Source organism: Lynx canadensis, chromosome A3 (assembly GCF_007474595.2).
Source record: "Lynx canadensis isolate LIC74 chromosome A3, mLynCan4.pri.v2, whole genome shotgun sequence".
In the NCBI taxonomy this organism is placed as follows: Eukaryota; Metazoa; Chordata; class Mammalia; order Carnivora; family Felidae; genus Lynx; species Lynx canadensis.
In genome coordinates, this window is record NC_044305.1 from 138,957,813 (window position 1) to 138,973,280 (window position 15,468).

At 54.8% G+C, this 15,468-nt stretch overlaps 1 protein-coding gene across 1 annotated transcript in view; it reads right to left on the reverse strand.

The window, feature by feature from the left end:
* Nucleotides 1-13,584: 13,584 nt before the first annotated feature.
* SNTG2 (syntrophin gamma 2) overlaps nucleotides 13,585-15,468 on the reverse strand; it is a 125,126-nt gene continuing 123,242 nt past the window's right edge. Inside the window, 1 exon segment of the mRNA XM_030311738.1 lies at nucleotides 13,585-13,825. Coding sequence (XP_030167598.1) covers nucleotides 13,691-13,825 — 135 coding nt within the window. The 3' untranslated portion in view covers nucleotides 13,585-13,690.

A 15,468-nucleotide genomic window follows, 5' to 3' on the forward strand; every position in this document is an offset into this window, starting at 1 on the left:
GCTACTGGGGTTGGGACTGTAACGTGTGACTCTCGAGGGGACACGGCTTAGCCCACAACTGGCTGCACCGAGGGGCAGCAAGGTCCTCCCTCGCCCGGGTCCCATCGGGTGAGTACAGCTAGCTGGCCGTGGAGGACGGGAGGTGGGGACCGTGCATCGCAGTCCCGGCCCCTCCTCCCGCTCCCTCCAGAAGCACACGTGACCCACACTCCGCTTCGAGCAGGAGTTGTGCATGGAATGTGTGGCTTCCCGTGACCCGCAGGCAGGTTAGACTCTCCTGTCCGAGGGAAGGTGGGACCAATTACATGTGCCAGGGGCCAGGCGTCACAGAGGGACGGAATGCAATTAGGGCAAGCCAGATTCTGCTGCGCTGACACCCGGCCCACATTTCCACTGCTCTAACCACGCTCCGTGAGGTCTGTCGGGGGCCCTGCTGCTCACTGTCACCAGGACCAGGCTGCCGGGATGGGCACTCTGTGACTCCTGTCACTTCCGCCTGCGGGTGACATATTCCCGCTGCTCAGGGCAGGTCCCCGGACTCTCCCCGCCTCCACCTGGCACAGAGCAGAGGCCCAGGGACTCTGACCTCCGGCATCCAGAGGAGGGGGCTGGTGGCAGGAAGGTGGAGCACGCCTTGGGTCTTCACATGGTCTGCGAGGCTGCACCCCCGGGGTTTGCCCGCGCCTGCTCTCTCCCCGAGGGCGTGCCGTCTACGGGGCACACCCGCGGCAGCGATCCCAGGGTGGCCGAAACACGTCCAGGCCCCCGGAGTGTCGGGCAGCTCCCCACTCGGGCTCTGGCGGGCCCCTGGTGGGGACGGACGCCGGCCCCGCAGATGATATGCTTCTCTGTCTCCACAGTGACAGCTGGGTGCCGGTCACAGGACCTCCACCCGGAGTCACCCCTGCCTCCTGATGGGTCCTGTTGTCACTCTGCAAAAGCCAGTGAGACGCACAGAGATGATGTTTGCACGGGAACAATTCGAAACCGCAGCAGCGCGCCACGGACGTGGGAGACAGCCCGTCGCAGAGGCGGCGCAGGCAGAGGAGAGCACGGCTCTGCGGAGAGGAGCTGGCCGCACGTCTATGAATCGGAGGCACGCAAGCAGCTGGGGAGGGGAGGAAACTCCCCCGGCCTCCCCCCTCTGCTTCTGGAGGGAGGCGGCTCGCACAGCCGGTCCACACGGGGCCCGGCCTCTCCTCCTAACTGGCCAGTCAGAGGGGCCAGCGGCCTGGCCACCGCGACGTCCACCCGCACTCGGGGTCGCCGGGTGCCCCACCCGATTCTGGCCCCACTCGGGCCCAGGCGGAACCAGGCTTTACGGGACATCTGTTCCGGGTGAGGCCTGGGTCCTCCACACCCGGGGTCCCTTCGGGCGAAAGCACTCAGGGCCCACTTAGTGCAGACAGGACCGAGCACAGACCGGGTGATCGGGTCCGCCCTGCACTCCTCGATTAGCATCAGGAGTATCAGGTCGCCTGTGCTCTCGGGCCCTCGCTACTGGCCTGCTCGCACAGGCGGCATCGTCTGTCACAGTGCTCCCCACGGGGGTCTCGGGGTTAAGTGTTGGCTTTGGGCTCCCGGCTCCCAACCCTCCAGCCCACACCTGTGGACCCACAATCCCAGATCTGGAATTTATCCCAGTGACAAATACTTAGACGTGTGCGTGCAAGATATCCGTTGCGGAAGGGCTGAGGTGACCTGAGTGGTGGTCGGGGTAGAGGGTGGGTTGGGGGGGCGGGTGGTGCAGCCGTGCCCTCAGGCGGCCGGCTCCCCCAGGCAGGGCGTGGGGTGCCAGCAGGAGGGGGCAGGGGCAGCGGGTAGGGGGACGTCCCTGCAGTCTCAGCTTTGCTGGAGACCCACGGGCCTGGCCTCGGGGGGCTCACTGCCTGGGGGAGGCCACTGCTGACTCACCTGCGCCTTGGCCCCTCTCCAAGGCGCCCGGCCACGCTGCCCTCAGCATTTCAGATAAGGGCCAGAATGACGTCAGCAGACAGCAATGAGACCACAGTCGTTTCTAGGTGTGCAAGGCGTGAGGGTCGGGGGAAGGGGCAGGAAAAGGAACACTTTTTCAAAGGGCTTTGTTTTTTACCTCTATGGCTTGAAATTTTGCCACGAGATTACGTGTTAGAAAACAATCTATATTTTTGTAAAAGATAAAAGGGATTTTGAAAAGATCTTCTGTAGCCTTAGTCGTTACTGATTGACTTGCCAAGACACGAAGAAGATAATGTGGAATCTTTGATTCTTGCTAAAAATCGAGAGTAAATTCACACCTACAATAAAAGCTCGCGTCGGCTCCACAAATGTGCAATTTGCTTTCTCGCTTGCTCTGCTTGGTGATTTCACACATTGTGACAGAGAAGTTCTTTCCCTGAGACATGTGCAGACTTGAATCACAGATATTTCTGGTCGTTACGTAATAGCCCGTTACAGCATCGCGTGTCCTCTGTAACTCAGGAGTCTCCCTGCCGAGTTTTGATCATATTTCAAAAATTAGTTTTCTAGGTGTGAGAAGCGTAGGACACAACGCTGAGGGCCCAGGCCATCCTGAAGGACTGAAGGGCTGTGTGTCCAGCAGGGAGGGCGCCCCAGTGAGCCCTGTGGTGCAGCCATCTGCTTCCCTGTGGCAAAATGGGGTAACTCGCTCAGGAAGCAATAACAACCCCCCCGTTAAGAGAATTTACAGGACAACATACTGCTCAAGATACGGGGGCAGTGGGGTTCCTCTGTGATAAGGTGCCCAGACATGAACAGTACTTATCAACAGACACTGAGGACACATGGCACCTGTGTGGTCACAGGAAGTCCTCATGACATCTTTACAGGGCACGTGCCACCATTTCCTTTTTCGGATGGGAATGCTGAGTCTCAGGAATGCGTTAAGTTCCTGCCACTAGCTGGGACCTAGTCGGTGTTGGGTCTCCAACGTAGGGCAAGTCTTATTTCAAAGTAGCTTGCGTTTGAGGGGCTCCTGGGTGGCTCGTCCAGCAGAGGTGACGGACCGGCCTGGCGGTGAGGGTGGCGATGGCCGTGCGGCAGCATGAACTGAAGGCAGACGGTGCCAGCCACAGGCTCAAAGGGGTCAAGACAGTAAAGTTCGTGTTTTGTGTATTTTGCTACGATTACAAACTCCAGGATCGGTGGTCTCTGCTTCCTGCTCTCCGTCCTCACTGCGCTTCTGTGCTGCCTCACCACCTAGAGGCCCCCGCCCAGTCAGCCCGCCCCAGGCTGTCCTGGCCTCACCTGAGCGGGGCGTAGGCGGCCTCCCCCACGAGTCGGGTGCAGGCTTCCCGGCTGGAATGTGTGGCCACTGCTTTCTGCCAGTGGCGCCTGCGCTCCACAAGCTTCACGGTTGTGGTAAATCAGATGGGAAACTTCTCAGAAGCATCGCTGGGCCTGTATCGGTTTGAAGAATGTCTTTCTTCCTGGGTTGGGGGCAGCCCTTTGGCCAGGGTGACGATATTCCCGTGGCGTGGCTTACAGCAGGCCCCTAAGAGCCACCCAGGCGCCAGCCCCTCCTAGATCCACCCACTCTATCGGATGTGCTGGAAGCTTCCGGAACCTTCCATCATGAGAGCCACTCACAGGCTCACTGATGCCAAGTGCCCCATGCCCCCCTCGGGTTGGCTTACATCCACCTGCCAAGTGGCGCACACACACACTCTTTTTTCCATGTCGTCACCGTGTTCCAGAACATTCTGTTTCTTCTAAGAAAACCTCTCAGACAGAGGTCATTGACCTTTCTGCTGGCATATTACTGACGCTGAGCGAGAAAAGATAACAACTCTGGGGGTTGGTCCAAGGCACTCCTGGTGGGAGGCTCTGGAAATGAGTTTCTGGGCTGCTTCCCACACCTGTCAGGACGGGCGCTGAGAGTGTTTTACAGGGAAGGCCTGGGGTGAGTAAGCATAGATTTCTCCAAATCTGGGCTGCTTCACAGAGCATGTCGACACTAAACAGGCCGCCTGTGATGGGGTGCTATGCTCAGTGTGTGTGCCAGTCAACCCTCTAACGGTGTGGTTGCCGCGGACTTGCCCCTTGTGGCCTTCCAGCTTCACCCGAGCGCACACGCTCCACACTCGCTAAATTATTATGGGACCCTCACGTCTCTGACACTTTTCTTCAAGGTCTTGTCAGGCATTTATCAGGTCCAGTTTGGGAGAAGACCCATTTCTGCATGCGGCTCACTGCCCAGACAGGCCAACCTCCCTCCGGCCTTGGTGTCTGATCTGAAGAGCCGTGCCCAGAGCAAACCTGTGGTCCAGGCTGATGCGGCTTAACCTCCGGGTTTGGGTTCAAGGTGTCTCGTGGCTGCAGCTGCTCAGGTCTGGCACCTCCAGCCACCACCTGCAGGTGATGTGGTGGGCGTATGTGGGACTCCCATCAGCACCAAGCCCTGTGCCCTGGCTCTCGGGCTCTGGAACAGACGGGCCCGAGCTGTGGTTTCTCCCACCTCCTAAGCGAGGACGCCGGGGTGTAGAGAGGTCATCTGCTCCAGGCTGTGCAGCTCGTTAACCCTGCAACATGGGCTCAGACTCTGCATGGTTTTAAGGCACACACCGTAACCCACGTCCAGAGCTCAGACAAGGATGTGATTTTCCAAATCAGAGCCTTCGCTCACCTTGTAGGGTGCCATGATGTCGGCCTCTGTGGGCTGACATGTCTCGCTTGAAGACGTTAGTACACTGTAAAATTTTATTAGTGTATGTAAAAGGTAGACTTCAGGCTTTTACACAAAATAACCAAATTACCAAAAAAGTTATCTGTCTAGATACATTACGCTTTCTTCCCAGTGCGATCTGTCTCCCAGATGGAACCGTGTACTCTGTGAGGAGGAGTCGGTATGTCCTGGTGCAGCTGGGACTCTGGCTGTGGGACTGGAGTTCTGGGGTAAATCCTGAAACTTGCATGGAATAAAACTGGAAGAATCAACTATTTTCCTTTGATGCTGTGCTCAGGTGCACAGGCAGGAATCCTTTGTGACCTTTGTGACCGTAAGGATGAACAGATACAGTGTCACGGCCACTGCGTGATGACCAACACGGCCATTTATTCTTGTCTCAGGTGAGACGAGGCGCCCTTGAGGAAGTCATGGAACAGATCAGGCTTTCCTCCCTTGGAAAAATTACTTTTGAGTGTTCACAAATAAATGGAAAAACAAACAGATTTTTCCTTGACCTTTCGCGAATTCACATTGGACGTCTCTACAGAATCAACTTGTCAACAAACTATGAGCCCAGGCTGTTGATTCAACTCTCGACTCCCACGACTCTGTTCTTCAAGACGTAGCGTCTGAGGTTCAGCGAGCACGGTGCCCCTGATGAGACTTCTATGAAGCCTGGTATCTCCACTTTTAGAGTTACTCCCTTAGGCTGACTTAAGAGACCGTGGCCCAAAGACTCTTTATCAGACGTGAGCTTCCTGACCAGAAAGTTGCAATATTAACAGGCATCTTTAGGAGCTCCCGTGGAAATAAAAATAAGATCTGTGGGCTCAGGCGCAGCAGGCGCAGGCAGGTGCGGGCTGCTGGGGGGAGGAGGCCTGGAAGCGGGAAAAGCACCAAAGGGAAGATGTAGCAGACGGGGCTTCCCCTGCCCCCTCACGATTGCAATGGTGGCTAAGGCCGGCAGAGAGCGCCAGCAAGGGTGTCACAGCCGCCAGGGACAGCATCTGGGGTGTTCCCTAAATCCCTCTTTTCTGGCTCAGATTTGTCCCTTGTCCCACGCGGTTGCTGGAGGGCGGGTGCAGGAATCGGTGTGCCCTGGCCAAGCCACAGGTGGATGCCGCACCCAGGACGGGGCTGGGGTCACACCTGAGAGTCCCCCTCATTGAGCCTGTTTAACCTCCTGGCCCTCACTCTGAACAAAATCCAATACCCCTGGTTTATGTGGCTTACCCCAGACACTTTGGATTTCCAGAATCAGCGCCAAGTGTCTGTGCTGAGTCATGCCCGGGGCGCTCGGATCTCAGTGTGCTGCCCTCAAAGACGAGGACGATTCCCACTTAAATTCCCCAGAAATCCTCCAGCCGCCGAGGCACCGTCTACTCAGCCTCCACCTGTCCAAGGGGTGTAAGGCCCTCAGCTCTTCCAGAAACTTCTGATTCACACAGAGGTGTTCTTCACCCTCCTGGCAAGCAGAGGTTCACGAGCCACCCCCGGGGTGCCCAGAATTTCACGCGTCTGTCTTTCTGTCACATGTACTTCTGCACATTCCCACCTACTTGTCACTCCCGTGCAGGTCACATCTCAGAAGGGGAGTTACTCTCCCTGGGACGCGTGAGGTTCGGGGAGATTTAGGAAGTCCCCTTCCGCGGGAAGAGCCAGCCGGCCACTCTGTGCTCTGAGGCCCCCTGCCCTGCTCTCCCCACGTGTCCGTGGCCGGACGGCAAGGGCTTTGTTATGTGAGTTCTAGCTCTCAGACTCTCGAGCCTAGAAAGTGGTCAAATCTGTGCTGAACAGCCCGATGGATGAACGAGGGGGTTGACGACAACATGACACCCAAGGAAGCCCAGCAGCCCCTGCACTTACCCCCTGACTCCTGGGCCCCTCCCTGGCCTTCCCGCCTGTCTGGGATTTGCAGCCCGAGACTGAGCCACCTGAAGCCCCATCCACGCATCTTGTCCCCCCGAAGATCTCTGCTTTCCTGGCGTGCTCCACTGGGGACACCGCACCTGCCGGCTCCCCTGCCCACCCCCACATCCTGCAGGGCCCAGCGCGGAACAGCCTCTCTGGGCTACCAGGGCCTTCTGCCTGGAATGGGAGGTGCGGGCATGCTGGGAATAACGAGCGGATACTCATCCTCTCCACAGATGCGGGAGGCTGCCACGTTCCAGGCACCTGTGTGTCCCCGGCCCCTAGCATGTCTGTACACAGCAAATGCCCAGGGAATGTTTTCTGAATGCTACGGCTGGAAGGCAGAATAAGAACATGTTTGAGACCGCAGCTGATGGTGCCGGGTTACCAAGGTCCAGATGAACGAACGCAGCCATGTTCTAATGAAGCCACATTTACAAAAACTGTCCACGGATCCGATGTGGCCCACGGGTTGTGGCTTGCTGACTCTTGCTTTCAAATAACTTTTTTTTACATTTATTTATTTTGAGAGAGGGAGAGACAGAGAAAGAGGGAGAGAGAGAATCCCAAGCAGGTTCTGTGCTGTCAGCTCAGAGCCCGACATGGGGCTTGAACTCACAAACAATGAGATCATGACCTGAGCTGAAATCAGGAGTTGGACACTCAACCGACTGAGCCACCCGGTTCCCTGTGCTCTCGAACAACTTAAAGATGCTTATTAATAATAAAAAAAAAATAGACAACCACTCAAATTATTTACACCCTGAGTTTGAAATTAGAGGGAATGAGTCAAGAGTGACTGAATTATTCTCTGAATAAAATATACGTAAGTGAACACCAGCAATCACCCTGAAGTGCTCAACTGTGGGTCCGGCTGCACGTTCCGGGCACTTCCACGGTTGAGTCGCTTCTTGAACTTTTCCTTTAGGGTGGGATCAAGGCTCTGGGGGCTAAGCTGGCAATAATTTCATCAGTTCTGAGGATGTCTGATCTGAAGCCAATAAGGCAGAGCCGTGGCCCAGGCCCGTGGCCTGACCTTGCATTTTTTAAATGCGTCTAGGCTCACTCTGAGCTCTTATGAAGGCACAGAAAATCCCTAACTCCTAAAGGAAAAAGGTCACGTGACATTCCATAAGGCCGCTGGCGAACCTCTCATCTCTGCCGCCGAGCATCGGCGAGAGAGGGCTTTGCACAGAAATCCCCAGATCGCCTCAAAGCTGATTTATGAAAAGGCTTTTCACGAACCATGATGGGCGGTGGTCCCCACGTTACCTGCAGGGCTCCTGAAATCTAACCCCCCCCAAACCTATGGGGATACGACTCTACTTCTGCGTAGGAGTCACAATAAACGGTAACCAGAGAGCCCACCTGGGGGCAAACAGGAACTCTGGTTTACCTGGAGGAAACACTGTGCATGTTCTTTGTGTTTTGCATTTACCCTGAATTCCGGTTTCAAAGGAAAAGTTTATTACAGGTGAAAAGTTTTTCTTGGGATAAACACATATTATTGAAGATTCTCATCTCAAGTAAACTTATTGTTAGGTACCAATAAAATATATATCCTTTCTCCCAGCCAAACTCTGTTTTGGACACACAAACTCAGTCAAATTGATGTTTGTCCTACTGCTCGGGACTAAAAACAGTTGTGTCCTCACGAAGTTCACCTGTTGAACCCGCCCCCCAGCGTGGCTGTGCGGGTGATGAGGGCAGGAGGGTGGCGCCTGCGTGATGGGGGAGTGCTGCCCGTGCAGCAGAGACCCCTTCCGGCCCCTGGCCCTGCACCACGTGAGGACACGGCGAGAAGTCGGCATCTGGGAACCAGAGCGGGTTCCCCCGAATCTTCTGGAGCCGTGACCTCGGACACCGAGACTGCGGGACCGAGGAAGTGGACGTCATTGTTCCCACCTCACCCAGTCTGTGGTTCCTGAGCGCAGCCCGAACATCTAAAATGCTCACTCCCCGGCAAACTTCCGCCGCCTTACCAAGACTCCGGAAATCAAGTGACGAGGTACCTGCCTTTGAGTTTTTAATCAAACACACAGAAACGAGAATTACCATCTAAGCCAGTTTAGGGAAAGCCTGCTAAGGCGGCGCGATTACAAACTGCCGAGCTATAAAACAAACCAGCTTCCTCAGCAGGACAGAAACATCCGTGAGTCCTAGCACTGGTACAGTCTTGGGTTTACTACAAAGCGTGTTGTATCACGGGGCGATTACCTGTTTGGAACCGCTCTTCTGTCCATGTGCTTCTGAAAAGTGCAGCCGGAACGGGAAGTGCAGTCCCACCAGCACCGACACGTCGGGGCCTGCTGTCACCTGTGTCCAGGTGCCTGACTTGGGGCCGGTTCAGCCGTGCACGCGCGCTCTCCAGCAGAGCGTGCTCTCCAAACGTGTGCGTGCTCGCTCCAGGCGGGCACGCTCGCCGGCAGGGCGGGCTGGCTTCTCGCTGGCTCCTCCAGGCGTGTGCGCGTGCTCTCCAGCCCTCTGCGCGCGCCCTCCAGCCCTCTGCGCGCGCCCTCCAGCCCTCTGCGCATGCTCTCCAGCCACGTATGCGTTCTCCGGCTGGGCACGGCCGCTCCTCCAGGCTCGTGAGCTGCATCGGGGCTTCGGGCTCCGCACCGCCCGGCACCGACGGGTCATTCCACGGTATATGTTCTTCAATAGTTGAATCCAGGGTCGTGCTTCCACCTCAGACTTCCACGTGTGTCTCATAGAAGCCTCTATGAGCCCGACTTGGATCTCCTTGGATTTACAGGGTGGGCTCTTCCTCAGGACGTAAGTCGGGTAGGTAGTGCCTTCTGAACCGTACACTGTCCTTTTGCCCCCCGGCTGAGGCCTGCTGAGAGCTTTACAGAGTTTTTGCTGTGCATTTCAGCATTTCTGCTTGCGACTTAGCCGTGCTCTTCCCGTGTGGCTGTGCGTCCGTGCCCGGCGGTCAACCCGCAGAGCTTGCTGCGGCCAGGACCCGCCGGACACGCAGAACCTGCGCCCGTGGCAGCCTCCACGTCCTTCCGGGGTTTTGACACACACGGAAAACGCTTTTCCTCGGCGACGCCGTGCTGGCTGTCCCTGACCACGGCCGTGTCTGCGTAACGTGTGTGCAGGTGCACACGCCCACCAGGCGCGCCGTTTCGCGGGTAGGGGCGGGCGGCCAGCGGCGGGCACCTGTGCAAATGCGCCCCTGCCTGGCGGGGTTACGGAGTCCTCCCTCCTCCCTGCAGGCTGGTACTCGGGCTGCGGGGTCAGGCTGCTCCCGTCCGCACGCGGGAGGACACGGCGGCAAATTCTCCACTCGGGACCCAGCCTTGCTTGTTGTGAAGGCAGGACGGGGCCGGGCTCTCCGTCCTGGACCAGGTGTTCCAAACCGCAAGGCCCCGCGGTGACCCCCGCAGGTGCCCCGCAGCATCCGAGAGGCGCCGTGGCGGGATTGTATTCGTGCTACGGGGATGCCTGCATGTGCACCGCATAAGGGACAGACGTCCAATCACGTTGTGATTACACCCGAAACTAGTGTAACATCGTGTGTCAGCTGCACCCCGCTTAAAAAGTAGATAATAGATACATAAATAATTAGCCTGTGAAACCATGAGGACATACAGTCTGGTTCCCGAGTTGAATAAATCAGTTTTACTTCCAAAAAAAACCCAAAAAAGTCCTGTTGGAATTGGGGAGGGATGGGTTAGGAACTGTCTGCCTGTTCTGTTGCTCCAAACTCTGGAAAAAACAAGATGATAATTGGTATAACCTGCCAGTTTTACCCCTCCCCTATTTTTGTGCCTCTGGACAGAAGACATCAGATGGCCACCAGTCACTGAGTGGGAGGGAAGGGATTTACCCATGGCAGTCACCACAGGCCCCAGTAAACGAGAGGTTTTACCGTCAGCTCCCACAAATCGTCCACAGGGACAGAAAAATAAACCAGGAGGACCTTGTTGAGTGTTTAGGGTTCCACGGACACTCCTGTGATATGCTGAGTGTCCTGAAGGCAGAAAACAGTCACGAAAGCTCACCGGCAGGCGGAGAGTGCAAGTATTAGGTCCTGGGGGGGGGGGTGCCAGGAAGTTGCTGGTTATGACAAGGCCTCTGCTGGTTGGACCCCCAGGTCTACACACACACACAGCTCAACGAATATGGGAAGAGGTTCTCTGGCACTTGCCTGTGTCTGGAGGGATCCAAATGCAGCTGGATCCTTTCCTTACGTGGAAATGTCGTTTGAGGTCATGAAAATACAGACCACGAGGTGAGAAAAATAAAGTTTGTGTGAACCATGTAAAATTGTTCCTGACGCTCAAACCTGCTCACGGTCCTTCCTAGGACACCCGCCTTGGCATCCAGCTCCTTGGTCCCCACCAAGCGCCGCTGGCTCCTGTCACTTCTCAGCTGTGCCCCCACCCCCCCTCTCCGCCGTCTCCACCACTTGCAGGTGTCTTTGCTTCTCCTCTGGTGTTAGCGGGTCACTTTTCCTGCCAGCTCAGAGCCCGCCGGGCCTGTGAGAGCAGCCTGGGCACGAGACCCGAACCCCAGTCACAGACCAACGCGGTATGTCCTCTGAGACACTGGTGATGATGTATTTGTCATTTCATTTCCTTGCCTTCAGGATGACGGACATTTCCTCCTCCTCCTCCGCCCAAGACTTAATAAACCTTCAAGATGAATGTTCAGCTAGCAGGGTCACTAACGGGATGCACCTACTCAACAGCGTCCTGCCGGATGCCCACGTGTGGATTGTAAATTGGGTCAGGATCCACGGCATGGATTGAGATACTTTCCAAGAGGATGTGTTTCCACTTTGACTACAATACTTCGTCACCGGGCAAGTTTTCTGCTGTTACTGTTGAAATGGGATAGAAAAACGTACAAAAATGGAACAAAGGGAAAACAGGCCACATTTAGAAGATACCGGTTACTACTCTCCAGGGACAGGCAAAGACAAAGTACGACCTTGGGGTTCCACAGGCCCTGGGCTGAAGCGTGTCTCACCAGCTCCACGGAATCCGTGCCGGGGGGCTCAGCCTGGGGATCCCAGGGCCTCGGCTCACCCAGCCCCACAAATAGCCCGGCCTTCGACCTGGGCTGAGGCCTGTTCCCTCACCTTCATGGTGAGAACGAAGTCAGACCTGTACCAGGTAGGGAGCGAGTTGAAAGGGGTCGTGTGTGTGCGGCCCTCAGCATGGTCTCCAGCACCGATGACTTTGCACACGAGATCAGCAGATGATTCCCACTGTTAATTAGGATGGTTACTGACAATTAGGAATTACTGAGAATTCCTAATTAGAATGCAAAACTGATATTTTAAGGTTAGCTGCACATCCCAAATGAAAATAATTTCTGACCCAGCACCCAGACAGCCTGGCGTGAGGAGCAGGCCCCGCCTTTGACGAGTCCTGTTTCCAAACCAAAGCAATGATTGTCGTCCCACCCCCACCCCCCACTGGTCCACAGGGGCCTGAGCAGCCTGACCCGTGTGGCCACGTGAGGGCGGGGACGACTCCCGTGGCCACTGGGCAGGTGCACAGAAATGCAAAGGGAAAGACAAGTGGGCACATGGCCACTGCTCATTTCAGGAAAAAAAAAAAAGACTTTTGCTGTTTTTTAATTTTTAAAAAGTTGTGCATCTTTTCAAAGAATTGTATATTTATACAAATACAAAAATAAAGTTTAGCATCAAATCTTCTTGGGAAAATGTTAATCGTTCATTATTATCCAGTAAAGGTACATTTTTTAAATCTCTGGTTTTAATGAAAATAAACAAAAAAAAAAAATCCTCAAAATTTCTTCACTCTGGTGAAGAATACCTTCTAGTTTTGAGTGAGCTTAGACTCTTTGGCTCCGGCGAGGAAACGGAGAACCCTTAAATGTGGAGGCCGGCACGCCCCCACGGAGGAGACGCCACAGAGGGCTGTAACTTGGTCTTCAGGTGGAAGTGTTACTCCTGCTGCCGCGAATGTTGACACTGATGGGAAGTGTGACGTAAAGCAAGGGAACAGACGTCTGCAGAGGAAATTGTTGCCTCGTGCTCTGTGAACACCGTTTTCTGGAGTATTATTTAAAATTCACCTTAAACCGTCTGCTGCTGTTAGTTTTCCACAGAGCCCCTTGCAATGTAAAAGGCAATTCTAGATATAATACCTATGATACACATACTATGTACAGAGATCTTCTAGAAGGGAGATGCATTTCAAACACCTAAATGTTATTATGTGTTTAATATATGATTATAAATATTTGATGTATATTACAAACCAAAACGGTTCTTCTTCCAGAACACCGACCGACGAGAGGTGGGTGGGCTGCAGGGAACTGACGGAGCCGCTCAGGTCCACACCCGCGGGGCCATGGGGCTGTCGGCACTGCACACCTGCTTTCCTGCAGCTGCAGGAAACATGTGCCTGTTTTCCCAGAACTGTTTTCCGGAACTTCACAGCCCGGTGGCTTATGTGCTTCCTGTCCTCACAGCCATGAGAAAGGAGGCTGTGACCTGGACTTTGAGAACAGTCTGCCTCCCTCATTAAGTTGCTTTCAATGGCGGAAACAGAAAGCGGACCTTCTTAGAAGTGGTCAACAGTACAAAAACCAAGGAAACCATGATAAAGGCTGTATTTCACAGGTTAGGAAAGTCCTTTAAATTAGCATTTAAGTGATGCATTATGGAATTACACAGTTTATGAAAAGGTAGTACTGAAACTAATTTCCTTTCCCGCATACTTCTCATTTCTCACGCCACACCCTTACTCAGCCCTCTTTGACAAAAAGGGAAGACAAGACGCTTCCCTGTCTGAGGACAGTAAAGCAGGGGATTCTCAGGATTTTCTCACATTTTATGAAAATACAATCTAGAGGGTAGTGATGTGGGAGGCAGAGGGCGCGGGGCAGAGCCCACCGTGGCCTGACTCCGAGGCAGGCCCGCGAGGTGCATCATCTCCCGGGACGCGGACGTGTGTGAACGCAGCTCCACCCAGCAGCGCCCCGGCCTCTCAGATCTAAGAAGCGTGATGCGTCTCTGGAAACTAGTGACACGTTTTATTGGTATCACAACTAGAGGCTCATTATAAAATCACACAGAGTTGTAATATTTGCAGGAAAGAGTCATTTCTTAAGAAAATAATTTAATGCTCAGCGCTCAGCAGAAGCACTTTTCCTCGCGAAGCTCTGGCTGTCCATGAATGCGGGGTCCACTGAGGCCACCTTTGCTGCCAGGAAGGCGTGAACACAGTGCAGGACGGCTGTCAGGTCCGGGAATTCGAGTTCCTGGAAGAAGAATAAGAAGATAAAATGAAACGCTGTGAGTCTTAGAAAAGCACATTACAAAAACACGTAACAGATTCTACGCTTTTTGAGCTCCCAGAAAATCACTCAAGTACAAACACACATGGAATAAGGATGGACTGAGGTCAAAGCAGACACCTGCGGTCTCACGGGACACAAACAGGAAGACACTACTTGTTTTGCAGGGACCCCTGACAGATCGGGCTGACGGCTTCATTTTCTTGCATCTCATACAGGTGATGCCCCTTCTGGGTGCCGCCCGGACCCCGTCTGCATCAGGTTGTGGGCTCCTGACCGGGCGGAGTGACTTCACTCAGGCCCCACTGACGCCTGGCCCGGTTGGTGCTTAGGCGAAGTTGTGACGGGGTCTCAGCATAGCAGGGCTCCTGGTGTTCAGAATTCAGTAGGACTGACCACTGTGCGTTAGCCGTGGTGTGTGTGCGCATGCCTGTGCATGCATATGTTATGTGTGCACACGTGTGTATGCCTGTGCGTGTGCAACCATTCGTGGAAGGAACCGCCAGCAGCGGGTGAGCAGAGCGCGTGGGGCTCCCGGGCACAGGCGGGACCGTGGCTCACCCTCAGGCTGTCACCAGCCCAACAGGAGAAAGAGGAAATGATGCCCAAGGGGCAGGTTTCCTACAGAGACAGAGGTGCCCCATCAGGTAAGAAAATAAAAGTAAAAACACTCAAACTCCTGGGTCCCTCCGTCCCCATGCAGAAGATCCCAGATGCACCTGAAACAAAAAGGAGTCACAGACGGCCTTCCCTGTTCCTGAAAGCCCCACCCAGGTGCCCACGACCCTCCAGTGCGCTCGTCAGCCACGGACCCGCACGAGTGAGCTGCCACGGGGTCATCAGTGTCCTAACATTGCTGATGGTGACATGTGTGTCCTCTCTGGCTGCCCTCCCCACCCCCATTCTACCCGTGGAGAGAAAGCTTTAAATGCATTACTCTGACTTTTTTCTCTCCTACTTTGGCACGATAAAGTTCCAAAATAGTTGAAAACATCAAAATCCCTTTTAAGATGCTTGCTACCCGATTGACAGCTTAACTAAGTCTTGTCTACACCCCCTGTGCTCTACACTGTGGACGCGGCCTCAGAAGGAGCCATGTCACTGTCCAGGATGACAGGCTGGCTCGTCTATTCCACAGACCCACTCCTTTCCGCACCTCTGAAGACAGGATCTCTGAGATGCACGGAGGGCATCTGCAGGAAGGTGAACCCCGCCCAGAGGGGCACCTGCCCACAGATGGGCCGATGAGGTCCCTGTGCTCGGAGCCACCAATTCCAGGTACAGGAACAAGAAGGGCCCCTTTTCTCTGTTCCACTTTGGATTAAGTTCCTTCTTTACAGGCAAATGAATCTGTACCTTGACAGCCGCATGACTGATTACTGCTTACTTTCACCTTTTCTGAGTAATGACCAGCAAGGTGTCTTAGTGGTCGAGGTGCACCCTCCTGCGACAGCGTCCTAACACTTACGTGTTCCTGAGGAATCACCTCACTCCGCAGCCCTCGCGTCACCACAGGCTCTAGAAGCTGCCTGGACCTCATGGCAGACCTCACCCCAAGCCAGCCCGCCAGTGGTGCCCACACCTTGGGACTCAGTCATGGCGGTCTT